The 26004-nt window shown below is 41.7% G+C and overlaps 1 protein-coding gene and 1 long non-coding RNA gene across 2 annotated transcripts; one reads left to right on the top strand and one right to left on the bottom strand.

Moving 5' to 3' along the window:
- Positions 1 to 2601: 2601 nt before the first annotated feature.
- LOC117449290 (uncharacterized) lies at positions 2602 to 5183 on the top strand. Its single transcript, XR_004552467.2, has 3 exons — positions 2602 to 2727; positions 3729 to 3820; positions 4216 to 5183. It is a non-coding gene; the product is annotated as an uncharacterized lncRNA (long non-coding RNA).
- A 4383-nt stretch (positions 5184 to 9566) lies between these two features.
- emilin3b (elastin microfibril interfacer 3b) lies at positions 9567 to 24682 on the bottom strand. Its single transcript, XM_034087792.1, has 6 exons — positions 24284 to 24682; positions 13842 to 13964; positions 12599 to 12921; positions 12148 to 12491; positions 11674 to 12018; positions 9567 to 11455 (listed from the first exon to the last, which is right to left on the bottom strand). Exons 1-6 carry the CDS (start codon positions 24478 to 24480, stop codon positions 10346 to 10348), a joined length of 2442 nt encoding a protein of 813 aa, XP_033943683.1. The 5' UTR covers positions 24481 to 24682; the 3' UTR covers positions 9567 to 10345.
- Positions 24683 to 26004: the final 1322 nt, after the last annotated feature.

Genomic DNA, 26004 nt, shown 5'->3' with positions numbered 1-26004 from the left:
CTGTGCTCTAAAAATATATAACCGTAACAACGTTTTCTGAAACCTGAATGGCTGCATGAGCAGAGGAGGGGCTCTACACTACGTAGGAATATAGACAGCATCATGCCCCCTCTTAAACACTTTCATACACAGGATTATTGTGTGTGGGCTCTTGTGATCCAAAGTAAAAAACAAAATCCTAAAAGGGGACCAGATTCCTCCGTTTTTTGTACACGTCTTTAAATAGTCTCTCTTATCCCTCTGACAGTTTGTAAGTGTGTATGTGCATGTACATATCCGGAGACTGAGACAAAGATAATTCTTATTGGGATTGTGCAGCCTGTCACCCAGAGAACAAAAACAGAGTAGAATGAGACGGTTTGACGAGAGGACACTTAAGATTCATTGAATCAGAGCAGCTCCAGCCCTGTGGCATTTAGCACATTAACTCTGCATCTCTGCTAGTTAACTGAAGTGACAGCTGATAATTTAATTATGCTGCCAGGAAAAGAAATGTTAAGTGGCAGCCGGGATGAGATATCTAGATGGGGTTTTAAATGTATTCCAGACAATTTGAGCACCACTTCCCACACTGGTTATCCTCAGCAAAACGTAAGGGGAATTATAACTATGAGTGTTTTATGCAATGCACTGCTTTTCAGCGTGCAACTCCATTCATCCTCACTGAAAATGCCCCTGCTTTCTCTCCTGCTGTGTAACAGTAGTTGCAGTGTGTGTGAGAAACTTGGCAGAGACACAGAGCCCAGCTGGAGTAGCCACATCTTAATGGAGCCCGGGAAACACAAGGCTTTGGTATGCTGACACCAGTGTCACTTGGCTGTCAGACACTCACAGAGGGCAGCTCTTAACATCTCAAGAGCCGTCTCTGGATGTGTACACAACACAGGCCAACACACACACACACACACACACACACACACACACACACACACACACACACACACACACACACACACACACACACACACACACACACACACACACACACACACACACACACACACACACACACATCATCACACACACACAACCCCTTGAGTGTTGTGCCACTCAAAGGCTTTGATGTCATGTGTTGCCTCTTTGCCTTTGTATGCTGCTTGTGTGTCGATGTCAGTGCACTCGGAGTACAGAGCCTACAGAGTATCTCTAACTGGAATCTGCATCCGGAAATAGCTGAATAACCAAATGTGTGGCTCTCAGTCGATCTGCTCATGTTACACTGTTCATCCACACTTCCTCTATGCTCCTTTCTTTATGTACATGTATGTGTTTTTCTCTGCCTCCTCTACACAGGCTCATCACTGGGAATCAACCAGAGAGACATGCCCTATAGCTTTGCACAATTTTTCGCTTTATGTGTTGTCTTCTATATGTAACATACTGACATCATGCATTACATCCCATGCTTTCATATCTGGTTAAATCAGGTGTGTAAAACCACTAGTGCACATGTTCAAATGTCACATGAATCTGTAACATTGCTTGGTGTTACATAACTCTTTATCATGGTCTCAGGTTGGTAGGAGCATTACCCAGCGTTGCAGCAACCTGCTCCCTCGTCGTCGTCCTCCTTTATTCTATTTTCTCTCCCAGAGCTCCCCTCCTGTGTGTATTCTATAGGTTACCAATGGGACAGTCCTTTGTGTACTGCAGCTTCCCGAGGGACGGCCAAGCGTTCAGCTGCTGTCTAGCCCAGGGGTTTAAACTCCTCTGCTGTTGTTTGCCCTTTTGTTGCTTACCGTTTGTGTTTTAGTATGCGCCTGTGCATCAGAGCAGGCATGTTTTCCCCCCAGCTCATGTTGTATGAGGGGCCGTGTAGGCCAAAATTCAAACTCACCTCGCACACACACTACTGAAAACATCTGGCCTTGCACACACACTACTGAAATACTCTCACGTTCACTACTGAACACCTCACACACACACTACTGAAATACTCTCACGTTCACTACTGAACACCTCACACACACTCTACTGAAAATTAAGCCTCACACACACACTACTGAAATCCTCTCACATTCACTACTGAACACATCTGGCCTTCCACACACACTACTGAAATACTCTCACATTCACTACTGAACACCTCACACACACACACACACACACTACTGAACACATCTGGCCTTCCACACACACTACTGAAATACTCTCACATTCACTACTGAACACCTCACACACACACACTACTGAAAATTAAGCCTCACACACACTACTGAAATCCTCTCACATTCACTACTGAACACCTCACACACACACTACTGAAAATTAAGCCTCACACACACACTACTGAAATCCTCTCACATTCACTACTGAACACCTCACACACACACTACTGAAAACATCTGGCCTTGCACACACACTACTGAAATCATCTCAGACACACAATACTGAAAATTAACCTCACACACACACACTCCTGAAAAACATTTTACTGAAAGGTTCTCAGTAGGGAATGTGCATGTGTTTCACCTATGTGTGTGTGAGGGGATTCTTGCTGTAACGGAAGTCATTCTAATGTAACGGATGTCATTCTAATGTAACGGATGTCATTCTAATGTAACGGAAGTCAGTGGTCTTGCTAGCCCCGTTAGCTTCATTAGCTCCAGGCTGCTACTCCGAAGTGTTTGTTGTGTTGATGCCTGGTGGAGTATTCTTCATTGAAATATCGCACTTATCGTATGGCTCTGCGGTTCAAACAGACCGTCCATGAATGCAGTTTATTCGGTAAGTACAATTCAAGCACTTTATTTCTTACTTGTCTTTTTATTCAGCTAACAAGCGAGACGAAGCTACATCTGTGCTAACGATGCTATCCGTAGCATACAAGTTAAAACATAATGGAGAAGTGTAAAACATTAAGAAGGATTATACTGTAAAACATAAGGCTTCTCGGTGAGGTTGGTAAAATAAGGTCATGCTTGTACATTAGTTGGTTTGCTAGTTAGGTAACTGTATGCATTGTTGTTAATTTAAAATAGCTATGCTCGACGATGCAGACAGCTAGTGTCACATTAGTGTTGAAGAGCAGAGTACTGTATGAGATTAACCTCACTATAAGATCTGTGTATCTGAAAAATATGAATCTCACATTTCCAGTTGGTTCCAGAAATAACGTTAACGTAGATATTGCAATATGGTTTGTTGAGCTGAAGTTGATTATTGAAGCTTACTGGTTAACGTTCATCATATTAAACGAACGAACCCAAACGTTGTTGTTTTTATTAATATTATTACCAATACTTACTTAGCATTTTATTATCATTACACTGGAGAAACCGACTTATTGTGGCAGCAGAACATGAACATGTAACTTAATGCCTACATTTAAGGACGAAAAATAGCTCAGTCAATGATTTAGGGACAAGGAAATTATTTGTTTAAATATTAGATATGACGTTATGTGTGCTTCTGTGACAATGAAGCTTATTCATTGCATTACATTTGTTGAAGATGTTTGTCTTTTACCCTTACGTGTGTGTTACAAATGAATGTGAATATGGCATAGGACAAATATTTAAATTGACTGTCATGAAAAACGATTCTAAAATAAAAAGGGACCACAACTATACAATAATACACAATCCAACTGATAAGATACAGTAAGGGCTTTGATATCCAGCACTTTCTTTAAGGATAACAAAAAGATTATCACATGACATTTGCATTTAAAAAAGACTGTGACCAACACATTGTTACTTTACATATACATATCTGTTTGTTTAAAGTTTCCAGGTGATGCGGCAGACAGACCAAAGGATGCTGAACACGAGAGACAGACCTATTCCTAACATCAGTGAACTTCAGCATGGACTCAAAGGTACAAGGAATCGAGAAACGTTCTGGTTTAAATAGATAAAGTAACAACTATAATCAGCTTTCACATTTCAATGTATTTAAGGCAATTATTATTTTACATTGTGAGAATTGCTACCATTTGTCTCTACATATTGTCTGTAAAAGACGTGGTAAAAGTGGTTCTTGCAGTGAGACAACCGAGCAGTTGAATATTATTTAATAAGATATTTTAATGTTGATTAACTGCAGACTGTTCATTCATAATCTGATTATCTTTGTAGTACAAAGTGATGAATTAAAAAAACACATTAACATTTAAAAAATACATTATTTCTACAGCCGCTAAATAAACAAACGTTTCATAAATAACACACTTGCTCTGCAATAATGTCATATGTTTCTTGTCATTTCTGTTAGGAAAGGACATACCTGAAAGACACAACTGCCTCACCGTTTTCTCAGAGGGGCAAGAAGAAAATGAAAAGCTGATTTCAGATTAAAGACCAATACAGGACATTCACTAAGAAACTACACTTTTATTGTGAACACAAAGTCAAACAGGACCATCATTTGTTTGTGGCAGCTGAGCCCAGTATGGGCTCACAGATGCAGTTAGGTGGTTTCTTCATCAGACCTGGGGCCTATACTACGAAGCTGGTTCAACCTAACCTGGATATGTTTGAGTTAGCCGGTTGGCCTAATCCAAAACATACGCGCTCTCGCTAAACGGTCCTACGACGCTGGTTATCAAGTGGATCGCTCAAGCCAGCCGTGTCCTATCTAGTTAGGTGCGCGTTCACATGAAAGGGGTGGTATCTGGAGCATTCGACCAATCGCAAACATGGAGAAGCGCACTGACAGCGCAGCGTCATACTTCCTGAATGAAAAGTGAACTTTAATACTAGTCAAAAATGAAGAAGTTAAACTTTAAACATCCATGACTTAAACACTTTATCCAGGATCAAAGCCACAGAGCTGCACCTGCAAGGTGAACACAGCTGGGAACAGAAAAAGTGTTTGAATGCGTACATTAACAGGTTTATGATATCACTGCCCCGTCTAAGACACTATCTGACTTCAATTACATTTGACTCGAGTGTTTCGTCAACTTAATGTGTTGCTTAAAATAATACTTCTGCATCCAGTATGTGACTGTGAGTGTTGCACGGCCAGATACGGCTCAGCTGACTCAGATAAGGAGATATATGATACATTATGAAGTGATATGCGGTTACTTATGTTGTGGCCGATATTTAAGTAAGCTTTCTTAACGCTATAATAGTCAGATTGCTCTGAAGAAGGAGGTGATATTCTATTAATGTTCACGTTCACACAGTCGGTGATTTTTGCCGGCCGTCTTTCCTGCAACGGCAGCTTTTCTGTATTTCCTTGACTTGATCGCTTTAAACTCCGCACACTGAGCTCTGATTGGTCAGCAGGCAGTGCTTTCACTGAGTTGAGCTCTTAGCCTGCAACCTAACCTGGTCCTGACCAGGTTAGCTGCTTAGCATAAGTTACCATGGAGATCTAGCCTGCTAAAAAGAGAACCAGCTTCGGATGACCGGAAAGCCGGAGTTTTCCCTGAATTTAGCCGGCTAAGCGAAAATCCTGCTTCGCAGTATACCCCCCTGGTCCTCCTCATCCCAGAGAAAGACCTCTCTACCTTCTCCAGCCAAACCCACAGACAGGACATCCGTCACGCTGAGGTTTCTCCCAAAGTCTCTGCACGCTGTCTCAATTGATCCACACTGTGAATATGAGGGGGAAATGTGTGTCATAAATGCTTTAGACAATAAGAAATATGAAGTTAACTGTAAGGAATGGCTCATTCTTTTTTAAATAGACAAAACTATTACTGTATTTCAATATCTCATGCCTGAAAGTTTAATTTAAAAGAAGAAGAGGCCCCAAAAATAAAGATTGGTATATCAATAAATGTAGTTGATTGTGTCTTTTTAATTGTTTAAAGTAGATAGAACTGGTACTTAAGAGTTTGAATACAGTCTGGTTGCGGAGGAGGCACACAGGTAAGAGCATATAGCTACCATCACATGTAACTAAGCTTGACTTGAATTTATTAAAAGTATAATTAAGTAACAGCAACAAATCAATAACAAATCGTGCAAAAATGTGAATCTTTGCTGGGTCCACTGTTGAATTTACCACATATTATATGTTTTAGAAACCTTAAGGCATGTATAGATTTGTATGCAAGTAATATCCCAAAACTCAATAAATACCGTAGATTATTATTGAAAGTTATGCTGAATAGTTTCATGTTCACTTACCTTAAGCAACGTAAAACGTGCAGACCAGGGAGAATACAAATACTTGTATTTCTCTTTTTTGGTTTGCAAGGGTGTCACCTTCCGCGGAGCCCATTTTCTGTAGTATTATCCTAACAAAGAGGGAACAACCCTTATTTAGGTTTTTTTAAAAGTGACAATATCAGCTTGCATTCATCCGACAAAAATACGACACAGGGTATTGTCTAATTGCTGGTTGTCTTGTGTTTTTATGGGATTTGGATAACGGATTTATCCTATAAAATATTTTGAATGGTTTTCACTTAATACTGTTATAAAGTCGGCTGCGGACAGCCGGGCTGTAGTAAACAGTGCAGCAGATCTACACAGCTAGCTCGCTAGTTAGCATTATTAACGTCAGCTATTTATGTACATTTTCAAGTTCTGCTTGAAAGCAAGTTCCTGCAAACTGTTCAAACAAACGCTTCAACTTGTACCATTTATAATCTGTATGTTTGAATATGAATCTTAAATCGGCGTGACGTTGAAGCAGCTGCAGTTCCTTTAAGCATACCGTTAGCATTTTGCTTCTGGCAACTAGATTTATGATTTGAAAATTATAAAAGTAGGGTAGACATGTGGATATTATCCGGCTGAACAAAACGTGACCCGTCTCTTAAATGCGTCTCAACCACAGACCTTATTTCCAGCTATTTTCAAACCATATTGCAATATCTACGTCAACGTTATTTCTGGAACCAACTGGAAATGTGAGATTCATATTTTTCAGATACACAGATCTTATAGTGAGGTTAATCTCATACAGTACTCTGCTCTTCAACACTAATGTGACGCTCGCTGTCTGCATCGTCGAGCATAGCTATTTTAAATTAACAACAACAATGCATAGTTACCTAACTAGCAAACTAACTAATGTACAAGCATGACCTTATTTTACCAACCTCACCGAGAAGCCTTATGTTTTACAGTATAATCCTTCTTAATGTTTTACACTTCTCCATTATGTTTGAACTTACGCTACGGATAGCATCGTTAGCACAGATGTAGCTTCGTCTCGCTTGTTAGCTGAATAAAAAGACAAGTAAGAAATAAAGTGCTTGCATTTCACTTACCGAATAAACTGCATTCATGGACGGTCTGTTTGAACCGCAGAGCCATACGATAAGTGCGATATTTCAATGAAGAATACTCCACCAGGCATCAACACAACAAACACTTCGGAGTAGCAGCCTGGAGATAATGAAGCTAACGGGGCTAGCAAGACCACTGACTTCCGTTACATTAGAATGACATCCGTTACATTAGAATGACTTCCGTTACAGCAAGAATCCCCTCACACACACATAGGTGAAACACATGCACATTCCCTACTGAGAACCTTTCAGTAAAATGTTTTTCAGGAGTGTGTGTGTGTGAGGTTAATTTTCAGTATTGTGTGTGTGAGGTGTTCAGTCGTGAATGTGAGATGATTTCAGTAGTGTGTGTGCAAGGCCAGATGTTTTCAGTAGTGTGTGTGTGAGGTGTTCAGTAGTGAATGTGAGAGGATTTCAGTAGTGTGTGTGTGAGGCTTAATTTTCAGTAGTGTGTGTGTGAGGTGTTCAGTAGTGAATGTGAGAGGATTTCAGTAGTGTGTGTGTGAGGCCAGATGTGTTCAGTAGTGTGTGTGTGAGGTGTTCAGTAGTGAATGTGAGAGGATTTCAGTAGTGTGTGTGCAAGGCCAAATGTTTTCAGTAGTGTGTGTGTGAGGTGAGTTTGAATTTTGGCCTACACGGCCCTTCATAATGTTGTGACTCCTGCCTGCTTCCCTGTCAGGATACAGGCGAAGGACGAGGAGCTTGTACACACATCTGCTTCCCATTCTCACATTCCTTATCCTCCTTGACACGGCCGTGCTCTCTGACTCACGGTTCATCCTCTGCTCTCCTGCTTGCTCTGCCCTTGTCACATCGCTGTCTATCAGCTTGCATTTTCTCCTCAGTAGAGCCAGGTTTGTCCCCTCAGCTTGCCTCTTCCCTACACTGCCATACTCACCTGCTCACTGTCTTTTAATACAAACTAGTCATTACATCCATTCTCTATCCACATGCTTTTCGATCATCTCAACATCCTCCCTCAGCCAGTTCTGATCTCCTAGAGCATACTTTGCCTGTGACCTCCACCCTCTCCATTTGCTATGTATTAGCCCTCAAGCATTCTTAGTTTTATATGTAGCCTCTGGTTTTCATTATGCTACGATTTCTCCATCCTGTTCTGGTTACTAAGAGATGTTGTCTTGAAAACTATGTGCTGTTGCTGTGCAGAAGACCTGCTGACGGGGCCTAGTGGTGCAAGGTCAACTAATTTGTTACAGAGCTTCATTCATTATCATTGAGTCTAACTCTAACCCCCCCGACTACACAAACACAGACATATCCTCCTCACTCTCACCTAATGACCTCACCTTATCATCTGACCGCTTCATGTGACCACAGTCTTGTGAGCTGGTGTGGATTTGCAACTCCGGTTTGATGTACCCACTCTGTTTCAATTACGTTGTGACAAATGAGCACAGAATCCATGAATGAATCCATTTGGTAAAGTCAGGGATGTTGTATAAAAATGAATCCCTCATAGAAAACTGCTTACTCTGTGGAGTCACACCTCAGATGCATCCACCCAATATGCTGCACAGCAGATATTAATAATACCATTGTTGGTCCACATTACAAGCCGACAGCCAGTTAATCAGTGAGAGATGTTGCTGTCCTGAACTATTCGCTGAAATTCTGTAAAACCTGCCGACAGTGCAACCTGAATGCAGGCGTAGTCATAATTCAAAATCTGTTTGCTGTCATGAGTCTGATATTTAGAGGAATAAATGCACTGGAGCTTTTTTTAAACCCCTTAAGAAGTTCATTATTTCAGGTTAACAACTTTGTCTTCTCATTAGTCATTTGGGCCTCAACGTGAGGCAGGTGTAATTTTTGAACATAAATTGCTTTCTGGTTGGGTAAGGACAGAAACAGCCTGGGAAAAACGTTTTGTTTGAAACAGTTCTTTTTGTAAATCAAGTTGATATGTATCTGCCTCTAGAAAAATAAATGATATGAATGTTAGTCAGGTTCTTTTACCTTATTAGGAATTTCAGCTCGCTATGGCAGATGTTTTTATGATACTTAGTCACAGGCTTTATTTTAATAGCTGTTATCAAACTTGGCGCCTCTACATAGGTCACAAATGCAGGTATTGACAGTGATGTTAAGAAGGTTTGCAGTGTAATATACTGCAGAATAAATCCAAAAACTCATAAAATCCTAATTGTGTGACAGAATCTGGTCACACATATTGTTTTGTTTTTTCTATTTTCTCATATTTGTCAGTTGATTATTTATAAATGGATTGATAGTATAGAGATAATATCGACCATTCATAAAAAAATATATGTGGAAAAATTCACAAATAAAACAAATTGTAACAATTCTTCTTACTGAGATAAAGTTGTCTTTTTATTTAAGTATAATTGGCAACACAATTTACAAAAAATCCCACTTTGCCTCACTGTGTCTTAAAAACACTACCACCAAGAAGTCTTTTAAATTGTATTTATTGTAATCTTTACCATGCCATGTAATGTGTTGTCACTGTCCCCTAAAGGTGAGTTTTGGAATTTCCATGCAACTTGAAGCACTGCGGCATATACATCACAACTGTCAAAGCAGAAATGCATATCATTTTTAATGTGTAACAGGGAAGTTTACAAAAACGTAAATAGCACCAAATGGACATACAGTATGAAAAAAAGACCAAACAAGTGTCCACACACAGGATGTCAAGTGGGCTTGTCAGTAGAAACCCGTAGCAGCGTATTAGTCCCATTTCATCCACTTTGTTTGACCATTTCTCTAATACAAACAGTTTGACATTAGAACAATGCAGTCACTTTATATAAGTTAAAAAAGATAGAATGTAAAACAAAACAATCATGATTAGAGAAAAAATCAAATGCCCTATAGAATAAAATTTCAAGGGAACATAATTTGCACAGCTATACAACCATAAGTGTGTCTTTGTATTGTGTGACTTCCTCTCCTCACTTCGTTAAACTAAACACCCAGAACCTCGGGAGGGGGTGGGGGAACTTTTGGGAAAGGATTTTCCCCGGTTCAGTTCATTTGCATCTGTGCAGATGGGATTTAAAAGAAAGAGGAGAGAAACAGAGGAAGTCACTCGATCGCACACAAGTCTCTTTTTGAAAATATTCTGTAGCTCAGATGCTACTGGTCTCCTTTTTGGTTGGCTGTCTACTTTTGGCAGTCTTTGACCTCCCCTTTCAATTCAGCTAGCTGTTCTGAATGGGCGGCCAGGGTACCATTCACCTCGGACAGATAGGAGTCCGAGTGTCTCTCGAGCTCTGCCCTGATCCTCTCCAGGTGCTCTGCCAGTTCACTCAGGCTGCTGCACTGCCCCTCCACCTGGCTCACCCTGCTGTCAAAGTCCTTCACCTCCTTCTGCACTTCTATGGCTGTGCTCCGGCAGCCCTGCAGCTCCCCAGACAGCCGTCTCTTTAGGGAAACCAACTCTCCCTTCAGCTGGGCCAACCTCCTCTCCCCAGACCCCAGGAGTGAGGCTTGGTGGCCCACCAGTCTGGTGATTCCTTGCACCTGATTGACTATCTGGTGCTCTCTCTGCTCCCAGGAGGCGTTCGCGCTGCCCACTTCACTTGCAATGAATCTGATGGAGTCCTTCAGGCCCTTCAGAGTGCGGTTCACAGAGTTGATGTTGACCTTCAGCAGGGTGATCTCTCCATGGACGTTGCCCTCTGATTCCGCCTGTGCGATGTGGAAGAGCATGTTCTGCAGGGTTCTGTTAAGGCGGTCTAGCTGGTTGGAATGTGTATCAAGGCGGTCAGTCATCTTCTTCTCCATCCCTTCACACGCCTCCTCTACTTCAGTGACACTGACACCCCCTGCTGGCTGGTTGGAGGGCGCACAAGAGGAGGTGCAGAGAAGTTCCAGATCTATTAATTGTTTCTGAATGCCATCCAGGTCTCCCTCCACTCTCCTCCTCACAGACTCGATCTCCGTCTCCAGTGCTGGGACCACCTGACCCTCCAGGAGGGCCGGAGCAGTGGCATTACTCAGCTCCTCCACGGCTACAAACACTCTCTCCTCTAGGGTCTTCAGCTTGTCCTCCAATATGCTCTTGAAGCCGTCCAGACCACCGGGCAGCCCACCATCAAATCCACCCTCTGTAGAATTAAGGCGTACCTCTATGTCCAGCAGACGGGTCTCGATCAGTGTCTCCACATGAATGCTCTGGTCAGTGAGAGCAGTCTGGAGCTGTCTCTGAGATTCTGTCAAACCTTTCACAGACTCCTCCAGCAGCAGCACACGCTGGGACAAACTGTTTACCTGCAAAAACAATCATTTATTAGTTCATTAGCAATCCAATCCAATTTAAATTAGACCTGTAAACAGATAAAATGTCACTTCTCTGTAGAGACGATTGAGAAATGGTAAGAAATCAATCAAGCATTCTGGCCAAAAATTTTATCTAAACTAAAAACTAACAAGTATATTTATTTATGGACTATTTACTTGACGAATTGGTGATCACATCAATGTCATACCTGTCCACAGCAGCTCTCAGTGAGAGTGAGGCCCTGGATCTGAGCCTGCAAAGTTCCCAACTCCTCCCTGAACCCGGTCTCTCGTCCATCTAGAGACTGCTGCATCTGCTCCTGGCCATCCATGTGCTCCCTATGGCACTGGTTCTTCACCGCCCCAATCCTCTCGTCACAGTGGGTCTCCAGGCTGGTCAGACGGCGCTCAAATCCATCAAGGATCTCAGCTCGTACGCCAGCCAGCTTGGCGTCCAGGATCTGTTCCACATTAAAAGAGGAGCCAGAGATAGGCCTGCCTCCAACTCCACCTAACAGCCTCTTCAGCTGGCCATCATGACCCAGGACCATCCCCTAAGGAGAAACAGGTGAGAAGGGAAGAAAATGTGGACTTAATAAAGGAGGGTGAAGGTGAACTGAGACCTGAACCATCTGTAGAGATCTGTTTCCATCATCTTTGGACATACAAAATGGTACCAGTACCTGAATCTCCTCTAAAATGTGAGTTTTGGCTCGCAGCTCATCCTTCACTTCCGTCACCCTCCCTGCCAAGTCTCCAAATCCATTGAAGCTTTCTCCTTCAAGTCCATCAGGAGTCCCATCTGGGATCACCCCAAATCCCACTGTAGAGTCAGGCAGCCGGGGAGTGTTTGGTAGCAGGGACAGCAACACTTTGTTTGTATCTTCCCGAAGAGATGTGCGCAGGCGCTCCTCAAGGCCGACCACCACCCCGTTGAGAGTGTCCAGACCCTGTGTGAGGCGCCGCAAATCCTGCTCCATGCTGTCCAACCGTTCACCAGTCACTCCTGAAATCCCAAATCTGTTTCCTGTATTTCCAGGGATAAAACAGAAAGGACAATGTAGGATTTTCTTTTTAAATAAAGAAAAAATAGATGTGCCCCAGGCTTTACAATACATTGTTTTATGTTCTCACCATAGTTTGGTCTTCCATTACCAGTAGGAAGGTGTCCTGAGGGTATTGGTCTGAGGTCAGGCACACCGGGGAAGGGTCTACCAGGCTCCAGCTGGCCTCCTCCAGGCCTGTGGTCCACAGGGGGTCTAGGGCCGTGGGGGAAGCCTTTCGTTCCTGGCCGGTGGGGCAAACCCCCACCCTTAAAAGGTGGCATCATGACGTCAGGCAACGACGTGGGTCCATCATAGCAGTTTTCTCCTGAGTAGCCGGGACAACATCTCCACTCCAGCTCACTCACTGTTTTATAACCCACCTTGTACGTTGGCTTGTAGAATGTCCTGTACCTGAAGGGGACAGAACAAAAACATGTGAACAATGAGGAATGATACCAGAAGTGAAGCATTTGTTTTTCCTAATTAGGATCACAGAGCCAGGAAGAGGGTGTGAGGTGCAGATCAGAGATAAAGGGATGAAGGTTGTTCTTTATGGGATCAAATACAGATTAGAGGGAGATTAGGAGATTACGACTAAATCATTTAAATGATGCGGCATCAGAGGATTGAACCAACTTTCTCTCTTTCACACACACACACACACACACACACACACACACACACACACACACACACACACACACACACACACACACACACACACACACACACACACACACACACACACACACACACACACACACACACACACACACACACACACACACACACACACACACACCAACATCCACACTTTTTTTAAAGGGAAAAGCCCCCCTTTAATTTCCTGTGTATTGGATATTTTAAGTCACATCTAGAAGCTTAATGAGTGTCTACAAACATGGACCCACACACATGCAGAAACACACTCGTAAATCTGCAGTAGATAAAGTTAAAGTCTAGTTAAAGTAGTATTCCAGACCTCATTTTGTAGGACCGTACATACTTGTTACTATTATATAAGTATTTAGCCCCTATTGGCATGATAAAATAACATTTTAATAACACAGATGTTCAAGCAGCTACAGATCTGCAGTCATACTGACATCACATGATATGAACACTAGAGGGCAGCATTGATATAGATTATATTCACCAATGAGTCCACATTCTGCAGTTTCTCTTGAAGTAATTACAGCACATGTTTTACTTCACAACAAAGCTCCTTAGGACTTACGCTTAAATTATATTATATAAGGCTAATGTTATCAGGTATAACATTAGCCGTTTCCTGTATTGCATTTTGTGATACATATTTTTGGAAAACCTACATGACAACAGAACACTTCTGACCCCAGATGCACTTGGTGGTGTACTCGGCCTTCACGTAGGTGGAAACTCCATCCTGCATGATGCATGTGATGTTCTTCTGGACCACGAAGGCACAGTGGTTTCTGTGGACACAGGAGGGACATCATAATTAGTTTCAGCACTGACATATCAACTGGCAATACCCCTCTCTCTCATATAAAAGATGAAAAAGGACTTTTCCGGCTCCATACATATGCTAGCCTTTGCCGAAAAAGTTAGAGACTGTTTTATTGCTAACATTTACATTTTTGACATAAGAATGTAATTTCTTCTTTCAAAAATGTCTCACTTTAAGAAAACAAGTATTTGTTTAAATAACTGTGTCCTATTTAGTAATATGTCCCTACAAAGCACTGCTGCTACTCCCCCTCCAGCTGGGTGATGAGATTATTCCTTACTGACAAATACGTCATTCAGATATGAAGCCTCCCTTTTCATCACCACCCTAAACACAACTTGTCTATTTTATGTAACATTTTAATAATATCAATTTCAAATTGCCTTTTTTAGGGGCAAATTATAACCAGAACCTACAAGCTATGGAGTAGTTTTCAAAGAAGAGCTTCATAAATGTAAGTGATCTTCCACTGTTTTATTTAAAAAGTCTCGTATTTATGGATCCCTGTGGCATTAATCAGCGTGATGAAAGAAGATTTCTGCTGAGCTTTGCCTGAATGGTTCTTATGTTTCCTTTTAGTTAAAAATGGTGATTTAGAAATTCAAAACACATTTATTATTGACATATTTAGCTATTTTAGCCAACATCATTTTTGAAGACATGGAATATCAGCCAGACTGTTTTCATCCCCAGGAGTTCTCAGATATGTCCATTATCCAACACATAATAACTTCACAATAACTGAGTAGTGATTGCATCATGCTGGAGCTGGACCTTCTCTCTTCTTCTCCTTCTTCATTGCCAGTGCAGCTATAGCAACTGCTAAATGTTCCCCTGGCCGCTGCGCAACACAGGAAACGATGATCTGCACTCTTTAGACTCACATGTGAAGCATTTCTTACATTCAGAGGGGAACGTTTAGCAACACATGCAGTACTTTACGTTTGCTCCACAGCTGTTTCGGGACAAATAGAGGTTTTTGGAGGAACAGGGAGGGGGACGGGGGCTGAGGAGCTTCTGCATGCCAAGTTAACAGGTTCAGAGGGCTTACAGGCGTTCAGTCAGAAACTGTGAGAAACCGCGGCACTGCTGCTGCTTTATACAAATCATTGACTGTGTTGACAGCATTTGTGTGTGTCTGTGTGTGTCACACTCTCTGCGTGTTGACATATGTTAATAGTGGTGGAAGGAAAAGGGCAGGAGTCAAAATGACAGAGCTCCTTTCATACCAGCCTGACAACCTGCTGCCAGGTCATGGGTTGTTAAGGAAGTGGCAGTTATGACCTGAACTGATGTGGTATGACGGGAGCTCTTAAACAACTTTAAACCCACACAGGCAATTTACTGGCTGATGCAGTTTAACTAAAGACACAAGGTTAGAACGTTCTTTTATGTATCAGGTGGTGCTTAGGTAAATGAAATGAAGACCGTAAGCCCAACACTGCATCATCATTGCTGGCACAATTTCCCTCTCACTAAAACTCATAACAAACTCACGTGGTATTTCCCCACCCAGTCGTGTATTGCCGCTGTTACAATGCTGCAAACAATTTGCTTTCATTCTTTTATGTTGCACAACCCCAACTGCAGGCTCTTTTCTTTACGACCCCTGGCGGTGGGTCAACACTGACGACCCCTGGCGGTGGGTCAACACTGATCACTCCCTCTGCTCTCATTTGCTGCTACACAGTCATAAATGTCATAAATTCATTTCTAACATAATGAAAAATACACATGTAGACAATCACATTTAGGTGGTGACAGTAAAAGGGATTCCTGGATTAAGAAAATCTGATGACACTTCATCCAGAGAAGTTTAAACACAAGTAGCTTAAAAAGCTCTGAGTTTTATATTGTAAAATCGTAATATTATCTAAAATAAATGGCTTCCTCCTCATAAATGACAGATGTATTGAATGCAACACAAATCTTTATGACTTTGTTTTTGTGAATGTGAGAATTAGAAAAACTTTTACAAGCATACAAGGATTTATGACCGTTGATGGAGAGCAGTGCACAAATATGTCTGTGTATTCAATACAGTTAGTACGGGACCCCTTCTCCGTTATAGGCCGAGCGAATCAGTGGAGTGAAAATGTATCGCATATTTGGTTGTCAGGTGCACATCAGGGTGGGGGGGTGGACAATGGCTTTCAAACTACTTACAGTGCCCAAATAGTTCAGGAATCCAGATGTACATGGGTTGAAAAAAGACTTTCTCCTAGTGTCTGTTTCTGCCTTTCTCTCCCCAGTCTGTTTTAACAGATCTGTCAATGTCATTTAGGTTCAAGAGTGATATTTTATCCTCAGTGTCTTGCAGACAGAGGGGTTCTGGCATTTGTGAGAATCAAAGTCAAGTGCTGAGGTAAATCCTTTCCCTCTGCACCGCAGTGTCGACCAGTGCAACTGCAGGTCACTTATTTTGCTGTGTAAAAACTAATCTTTATTGGATGAAAGTTGAGGTTCCAATTCAGAGAACGTGATAGTGTATGTCAGCTGCACCGACACTGATATCCTCTAACACATGTGCACATATAATACACACCGCATGGCCCTTTGATCTCATATCCACAGGGAACACACAGCTTTTCAGGATAAAGATTACATGGGCTTTATCGAGAGAAATACGAACCATAATGAGCAAGTGGTCATATGTGAGAAGAAACAGGCCGTCTGAAATGTTGCCAGGTAGGTGAGACATTTGTTTTGTCTGCTAATGCATGTCTGGATGATCTCCAGTCTGCAGATGACAGCACTAATCGGGACACTTTGAGGATAAAGGGATGAGAAGTTCTCATCTATTATGATCCGAGGATTATGGAAAGGAACGAGAAAAAGGAGCCACCTCTGGTCTATTTTCACACCTCATCTCTCAGCCAGTGGCAGAGAGATACTGGTTCAAAGTGTATAAATACTTTCCAATGTTTAGCACTCAATAGTGACAGATGGGAGCGGTTGACCACACAAGATAATCCAGTAAGTGCTAGACCGTAAAAGATGCGTAGTTTGAAACAACATTATTTACGACTCAAATAACTAAAATAACATTGGGCAACATACCATACCCATGCAAAAGATAATTAGCATCAACAGTTTTAATAAAAACACAACATACATGAAACATGAACATGTTTCAAACATGCATGTTTTACATTTTTTAAGGCACCATGGTTAGAGCTGTGTATCTGATGTATGGGTCAGGGACAAATTAGTGTTCAAACATGATTTAAAGATGTCAACTGAGGGCAGGTGAACTTTTCCTTGGCTTTAGGGCAGAAACAGCTAAGGCAGTGGTTCCCAAACGTTTTCTGTCAGGCCCCCCCTTTGGAGAAAAAAGTAAGTCGGGCCCCCCCAACACAAATAGTCAGGCTCAGTGGCGGCGCCAGAGATTTATTTTGGGGGTGCTGTGGGGTAGCTTGACGTTTCATAGAGGGTGCTCACACATTTAGGGTTTCCCATTAATGTACCGGGCGCTACAGTGGAATCTGGTACACTTTGAGAGCAAAATGAAGAGATCTACAGTATGGATACCTCTCTCAACACCCATATGAAACAGAACTGTAAACAGATTTACTTTTTCTTTATGGATATTTTACAAATCACCCTTTTAAAATGTATTCTTTTTTTATTGTCATATAGTATTTCATACCTGTTTTTCATTTATTCTCTTATTTTTTTTTATAACTATAATGATCATATAAACGTGTGCCTCGGAAATAATTGTTTACATTAATGGTGACCAAAACGTTTGAGACCCACAGAGATAACTTAGTCTAATGTTAACTATCTAAACACTGAGCGTGTCCTTTAGTTCACTGAGGACTCTCTTTCACTTTGTTGTTGAAAGAACTCCTTTAGCGTAGCTCGCTAGCACCAGAAGCTAACAACAACGATCTCCGGTACCGGTGCGCTCTCTCTCTCGCTCGCGCACGCACACAAAATGGCTCGTTCCACACACACACAGAGCCGAGCTTTAATGAAACACAGAGACCCAGACGTAATAGTACTGTATCATACATATTATCGAATCAATAATTTTTCAAATTATGATTTTTTTTTTTTCTCTTTTTTTTTTTATAACCATTTTTCCTCCTGGTCACTCGCGCCCCCCCCTGTCATGCCTCTGCGCCCCCCACTTTGGGAACCACTGAGCTAAGGCATGATGAGCCTTAAAATGTAACATTGCCCCAAGGACAGACGAAAGCATCTGGACGGAGGACCAGAGCTAGACAAATAATAGTGTAAAGTGAGAGGTAAAGAAAGACGCCAACATATGTTTGTAAATCCTTACAGTTTATACAATGCCAGATTTCACAGTGATGCTTTGAGCTAAATGCTAATGCCAGCATGCTAAAATGCTCACAATGACATTGTTAAAATGCTGATGGTATAATGTCATGTTTTACATGTTCACCGTCTCAGTGTGTAAGCAGGCTAACAAATGGCGCTTAACACCGGCTAACAGTTTGTAGTAGCAGTTGATTAGAATGCTTATCTTGACTGAACTTACCAACCTCATGTAATGCATCTAATGTGATTATATTCCACTCATCTGGTATGCAGTTTAAGACTGAATTATGCCTTGAAGAATGTTGAGCCAGGTCTGAGTCAAGCGTTATTTATTGCCTATTTGACTAGTTCACTGTACATATTCAAAAAATTCTCATTGGTTTCTTTTGTATGATCTAAAACTGCAGTAAATGGTATTTGAGAGATTTCTAATAATATGAACATATTTCTAACAATTTTTTCTTATAAATAATAAATAATTTCTTGTATGTGTGTTAAAGGTGGGGTAGGTAATTTTGGAGAAACCAGCTCGAGTGCGCTAGAATTTGAAAATACACAGCCGGAAAAAATCTGCCACGTCCTCCTCCAACACACAAACGCGCACATGACCAATGAGGGCACGAGATAAGTTTGTGCACAGATGGAAGGCTGACAGGCAGGTAGGCCATCCAGTTATTTTAGCCGGGCCGGCTAAAATGATTGGTCGTGCTTTTTACAGCGCTGCGGCTTCCACAGATGACATGTTTCATGGATTTTTTGTCAAAGCACTTAAGATATTCATTGCTATCGGGATGTTAAGAGCATTCCATGGAATATAACAAAAAGTGTATCTCGAACCGGTTTCTCAAACTTACCTACCCCACCTTTAATGGAAACAAGTAGAATTCCACAGAAAACATCAAGAAAAACACCCAAACTCGAAGGAAAACAAGTCTCCAGTTGATCCACACCCTCACTGAACCACCCAACCCCAATTGACTCTACATAGTTTCAAATTCATCTGTGTATTAAACTCTCTTTTTCTCCTCTCACCTTTATCTGACATACGTCTCTTTCTCTCCAATAAATATCAAAAGCCATCCTTACTGTTTCTCTTGCCCCACTCCTAATACACTTCCCCATTTTAACACCACAATATTGTCTTTTTGCTGTCATTAGAGCGTGTTTTTTTTTTTGGTCCCACTGTAAATATTTCCAGTGTAGCATTACAGTTCCTAAATCGTTTCAGATCCTCCCATGGGAAAAGCAGAACTCCCATCTCAGTTTCTCATGGGGAGCGTTTTGGTAAATATTATTGCTGCCAGACCTCCACCCGCTGCTGGGCCCAAAACAACTCACCTTTCTTTCCCCCTTTTTTTCTTAAAACCTCCCTCTACATTTTTTCAGAAAAATCTGCAAAGTGCAGGTTATCTCTTGTTTACTTTTATAAGCATACCAGTCCCGCTCCTTTCTCTGTTTCTAATATGTCTGCCTTTTTCTTTTTTACTTTCTTAAGATTTTCCAAGAAGCCCCTCTGTGTTGCCTCATGATCCTGAAATCCCCGGCTTTCTAAAGTTGACACTTCTCCCTTGTTGCTTTGACGCTTTGGTACTAAAGTGCTCACCTTCCTTATAACTGACCGCTCTTTCACCTGAAGGGTTCCTGACTGTTTGAACTCAGGCCACTGCTTATCACTCGGACAGATTTATGACTGGAGAAGGCCAGATAGAAAACCATGCAAACTTTAATTGCACCTTTAACAACCGTGTCTATAGGCTAACCGCTCTCCTCCAGGGCCCATCTCTTTCCATATACGCTTTTAATGAAACCTATTTCTAGCCAACTGGCAGGACTTGAAGGCCCCATGGTGCAGGGTTGATTGACGTTGCTCTTGTGGCTACTGATTAAGGTTAAAGGAAAGACGTGATACTCCCAGCTGTAGAACCAATGGGATCACTCTGACATGCAAAGAAAGAGTCAGCTCCAATGCTAGCTCTAGTTATAATAGCCTTAAGGCAGACCATTACTTTCACATGTGCTTACTTTTGGCAATCTGCCTCTAATTCTCACTACAGCTATGAAACCATCCAAATATGTTTACAACTTGTAGCTGTTTCTATTCATTATAGATCATTTTGCGCTTGCTTTAATGGATAGTCCTATACTTTTTCAAGTTGTTTTGTTCTGTTTCTCTCTTGGAGTACTTTAAGAGGCTCAAACACCGGTAGTGAAAAAACACAACTTATCCTCAGGCATTTCCCAAAGCACATAATCTTCTTTGTGTAAGAATAGCGCACAGTGTTCTTGAAATAATAGGGTTTTTAAAAGGAATTGTAAGGTTCATTGCACTGAATAGCAATGTGTTACACAGAGCTGCTGTACAAACCAAAAGGACACATTTTCGGACTGATAGGACCCATTTATTATTCAAAGAGAGCTAAAAAACCTCATTTAAAATGTTTAAACTTTGTTAATTTAGCACCATTTTGCTAGACCTTGCCGGGTTAAACGTCAGGACTTGACTAAGTGGCCAAGGGGCCGTGCTTCTACTTCAATCTACAGATGTCTGAGCTCCTTAAGCTAGTTCTAAGGGTGAGCCCAGCCACCACAAGGAAGAAAACTCATTCTGTTGGTTAAACCTCAAAGCGCATGGCCACAGATGGGGGTTGGATTGTAGGTCGACAGCTTTGCCACACGGCTCAGCTCTTCCTAGTGCCTGAATTTAAGCTGCCAAATCCAACTTTTGATATTTTCACACATGTGAAGGAATTGTGAGAAATTGCTCCTGTTTGCTTTCTTGCAGAGAATGTGACAAGAAGATCAATACGACTCCTGTTTGGTAGCTGAAGATAAAGCTTAAGCCAGCAGGTTTCCGAATCAACCAGGACTACAATCTTAAGGATTGCCACTTAATTATAAAGATTATAAGAAGGAGGAGACATCAAGCCTGACTCTCTCCAAAGGCAAACAAGGTTGCCAACCCTTTTAAAGCTCAACATGATTACTTTTTTCTCATTCTTTACTAAAGATTAATTAACTAAATGTCAAGCTATTCTTTTCTATAGTTTAAATAGGAATGTGTCTACATTTTGATGGGAAATGTGGAGATAGACAACAGATGTTGGTCCATCTATGACATCATATGATCATAATTATATTAAAACATGTTAACGTTGATATTGAATCATCACAGTTATAAGGAAAATGTAATATTGTGAATGCATTAGCCCAGTAGATGGTGAACTGGAATTTCACTTTCAATGTCAACATCTGAGCAGAGGTCAGTGAAAGCCAGTCAGATGCATGTTGGTGATGAGCTCTGTAGTTCACTGCCCAGCCTCTGTGACCCTTAGCAGGAGACTGGCTCCAGTCTTGTCCTCCACTGGACACTCAACACAAACTTACAACAGCAACCCACAACCTCTAACCTCTGCCAACTCACTGACCTTTACCCCCTTGATCTCTGTCCAATTCATCATCAAAAAGCCCTGGGATATCTCTCTAATCTGATCAGTGAAGGCATGTGGCATCTGCTGGGATCCTAATTGATTTATACTAATGTCCCAGTGATGACTGTTTTGGCTCTTGGATTATGTTTCACCTGTTGTTTTGATATGTTCTGCTATAGTGGTAGTTACATGGTAACATGGTGAGAAATATATATATGTGATGCTATACACAATTTTAGTTAGCTTGTTTCCTTTATTATTATTATTATTATTATTATTATTAAAACTATGCAAGGAATTTGATACATAGAATAACAAATAGAAGTAGATCTGTTTTTTGGACTTGCCAAACCTAACCAGTTAATAATAATAAAACCAGAGATATATTTATTTGCTCTTGGAAAATAATGGTATATAATGTAAAAAACAAGAGCATCATGAAACTTTGCAACCTTGCCAAAGCCTCGGAAGAATAATACAATCTGGAAAATCTGAGCTAAGCCTGGACAGTTTTAGCCATAGCCCGTGTAGGCTTATTTGCAATAAAGCTGTGACAGGTACAGTATTGTAACTTTCTAAAATGTCACAGTCGGTGACTACAGGGCCGTATATCTTTATCAATAAAGCAACAGTTGCACTGAGTAAAAAGAAAGAGTGTGAAATCAAATAACTCGCTCTGCTGCCATAACATAGATAATTCAACACGAAGTAAAAAAGGCTCCAACAGCTGAGAATTGTTTTAGTATCTCCTAAAAGACAGAAGTGTTTTTGTCCTTGTGACTGCAGTCGGTAAGACACAAGAGTTCGTATTTACAAGCTGTAAAAGCATACCAGTGTAATCCTTCACAAAAATACACACAAACAAACTTTCCCTCTTACATACATGGACACACATAGACACACACACCCATGTCAGAGCACACATGTGTTATTTTTAAGTGTCTATTTCCAGTGGCCAGTCCAGGACAAAAACAGCTTCGCTCGTATATCTGTGTTGGTGGTCTGACACTGACCCGTCCCCGGGGCCCACTGTGTCCAAGGTGGGTCAGAAACTCCTGTATAAACACTATAGTTGGAGCCTGACACATGTGGGGAAATATGACCAGCTACCAGCAAATACTGACCATTTGCAATGACTGGTCAGCTACTTTAAAATAGAACAATCTAAAACAACAATTAATCTATTGGTCTATCAATCATTCTTGGGCTTCAGGCTTGGACATTTATTTGGCATTAATTGGCATGTGTGAATATAAATAGACCTCTCTGGTGTCATTATAAAAAAATAACTGGATGCTACTGCCATAAGCCTGCCATAAGCATGCAGTTCTTCAACAAGACATGAACAGCAATGTTTGAAATATTAAATATAAGGAATAATAAGATGTATTGCATACAGTAGAGGCAATAAGAGAAGAAGTGCATTTTTGCAATTGTAACCATATGATGACACGATAACTAGAAATGAAGGTAAGGAGATAGATAAGAGTTATTTTGTTAGGTTAAAGACCAAAAATGGCTGTTGCATTCGGGGTGAGGGATGCTGTTTTTGGTGAGGTGTGTGCACATGGCAGACGGAGCAGGGCTGGGCGATCAGCAGTGTTCAGTGGCAGTTTGAGTGAAGCAGCAGGTAGCTGGGGAGCTGTCCAAAGACATAACAGCTCTTGGGGGAAGCCAAGCAAAAGAGACGGGAAAGGGAGGACCGAGTGAAAGAGCCCCACAGTCCAAAAATCAGCCATCCAGGCAAAAATATATCCATAAGACTCCGTTTCATCTCACAGCTTCATGGCTTTAAAGTGCATCATGCGTTGTTTAGGATTGGTTTTTCCCACTGCTCATGTAGTTTGACTGTTCTGACGATATGATTCCAATGTTTTGACATACATCACAGATCACTGAATAAAAACTGAAAATATCCTTTTACCTCTACTTGTTGATTTTGGAAGAGTTTGACAGAAGAAAGAAGAAAATTAAAGAAAGAAATTAATAGATAAAAATCAAGCTTTCAACAGTAATCTCAATGTGCTCTGTTGAGACTGTGTCAAGTATTGATTGAAGATAAGAGGTGCCACTCCCCTCTGTCAGCGGGTGTCCAGCTGCACTGTAAGACTTGTCTCTTTATGAACCCCCTTTCCAACCACACTGATACATACAGAATGGCTGAATTAGTGATCAATACTCTTGCCATCAACTCATCACCCCCTTCACTAAATCATAAAGGCAATAAAGACAGCTCTGTTTTCCTAATGCAGCATGTACTTGTTTCTCTATATTGTTAATCACAGATGGTTTTAGGTGTGAACCACAGAAAAGGGCGGGTGGTGAGTAAGGGAGAAACAGAGAGTCAATTCAGGGATCTGTTACCAAGACGATGCCCTAACTAAAACCATATTTCTGCATACTCGCTGGTGATATGTGTTTCTCAGGGGGAATACAGTATGAGGTGGGTCCTGCTTGAAGCACTCTAGCTACTTGGAATGCCTCTTTGAATGCAATACCCTGCAGTGTGGGAAGGGAAATAAAACCTGCACTAGCGCCTCTGACATGTCCAAAAAGGAGCACTTACTTGTGACGGGTCATGGGCTTGTTTGGGGAATGGTGAGGGTTGAGTCCAGCCTTGTACAGGTTGAACCTGTTCCCATAGAAAGGACTGACATGGCCTCCATAGAAAGTTCCTTTACTGTCTGCCACAGATAGCCACACTCCTAAGAGAAAGAGCTTTGCAACCAGATGACACAACTTGGTCCTCATTGTTTTCTCCATGTTTCTTCTTTGAGACTTTTTAAAAGCACAACTTATCCCACAGTCTTGAACTGGCTGTTGAGGAAAAAGTTTAAAAAGTGATAATTGTAGCTTCCTCAGAGTGTTGGGTTGAAGGTCCCCAGCTCACGTGCAGTGTTGTCTTTCTCAGTGGGCCCTGAAGGAGACATGGAGCCCAAACAGCTGTAGCATCAGCAGCATCTCACGCCGCACGCCTTCACTTCACACACTAACCACAGTCTGAGCACATCGGACAGAGCAGAGGGAAAACTAGTGAGGCTGAAGAGGGAGGGGAGAGGAAGAGGGGCAAGGAAAACAACACAAAGGTGTGCTGGAGGAGGGGTAAAGAGAAAGAGGAGAGCAGGACAGAGGAAAGGAGGAGGGAAGAGAGTGTCTCTAGGAAAGTGTCAGCTCCATATACATGCAACTGGTGGGACCTGCTGACTAGGCTGGAGCCTCCGAGTCCTCTGCACTCTGCAGGAGAGAGGCTGTGTGCAAGCAGCAGCGCTCTCTGCCTCTGAAGGGGCCGGCAGACAGCCTCTATTTGCATATCCCACCCTAACCTCGCTGCTCTTCACAAGAGGGGTACTGACAGCTAATATGAGTTGGTGGCTCTCCCTTTGACTGTTTCTTCAGAGGTGGGAAGTAGTGGAGTACAAATACTTTGTTACTTAAAGGTCACCTATTATGCACTACTACTATTTGGCTTGTGTAAAAGCCTCTACACACCAAACTGACACCAAAGAACACCAAAGAACATGTCCCGACGGAACGTAGGCTCACGTCTCCTGCGTCTTGGCCATGTGTCGCACTGGAACACACCGCAAAGACTTCAGCCGACGGCCAAGTAGCACGTACGAACTGCGCATGCGTGAGTGGCAATAACTTTCCTTACCAGCAGGCGGCGGTAGTGTGTATTTGTCATTCAAAAGAGGCAACAACCGGAAGAAAGACTATGGGCCCTTCTCACTTCTCTTATTTTTCATTTCCTCGCTCCTCGGTCTCGGTCTCACCGGAAGTTGATTTGTCTGCGCCATCTTGAGTAGCGTCCCAATGGCCTTATTTTTTCCGGAGGAGCGAGGAGCGATAATGGAGGAGCTATAATCGAAGAACCACCAGACCATCCTTCGATGAAATCCTCAGACACTCGCCCCGCCCCCTTAATGTGTATCCCTCACTGATTGGACGAGGCAGTGCATGCACTGATCTGATACTTCTTGACATGAGAGCAGTTTCCCAGTGGAGTGAAGAAAATACATGAAACTCACGGGAGTCACTCCTCCGTTTATACTGTGTTTTGTTTAAATTAATGTATCATTTAGTTACAAATATGTGATATATCTGAACAACAAAGTGGTCAAAAATCATTTTATTAATTTATTGGAAACATTTTCATGATCGCTTTTTTCGTTTATATATTTTAAGAATGGCGTTTATCTTTTTTGAGAATGAGTTCTTATTTTATTTAATGTATTTGGGTCTACAACAGATGATACAAATGTTTGTGTCAGTAAATGTATGCTAACA

This window comes from Pseudochaenichthys georgianus, chromosome 7 (genome assembly GCF_902827115.2).
Source record: "Pseudochaenichthys georgianus chromosome 7, fPseGeo1.2, whole genome shotgun sequence".
NCBI lineage: Eukaryota > Metazoa > Chordata > Actinopteri > Perciformes > Channichthyidae > Pseudochaenichthys > Pseudochaenichthys georgianus.
This window is presented reverse-complemented; position numbering and strand designations above follow the sequence as displayed.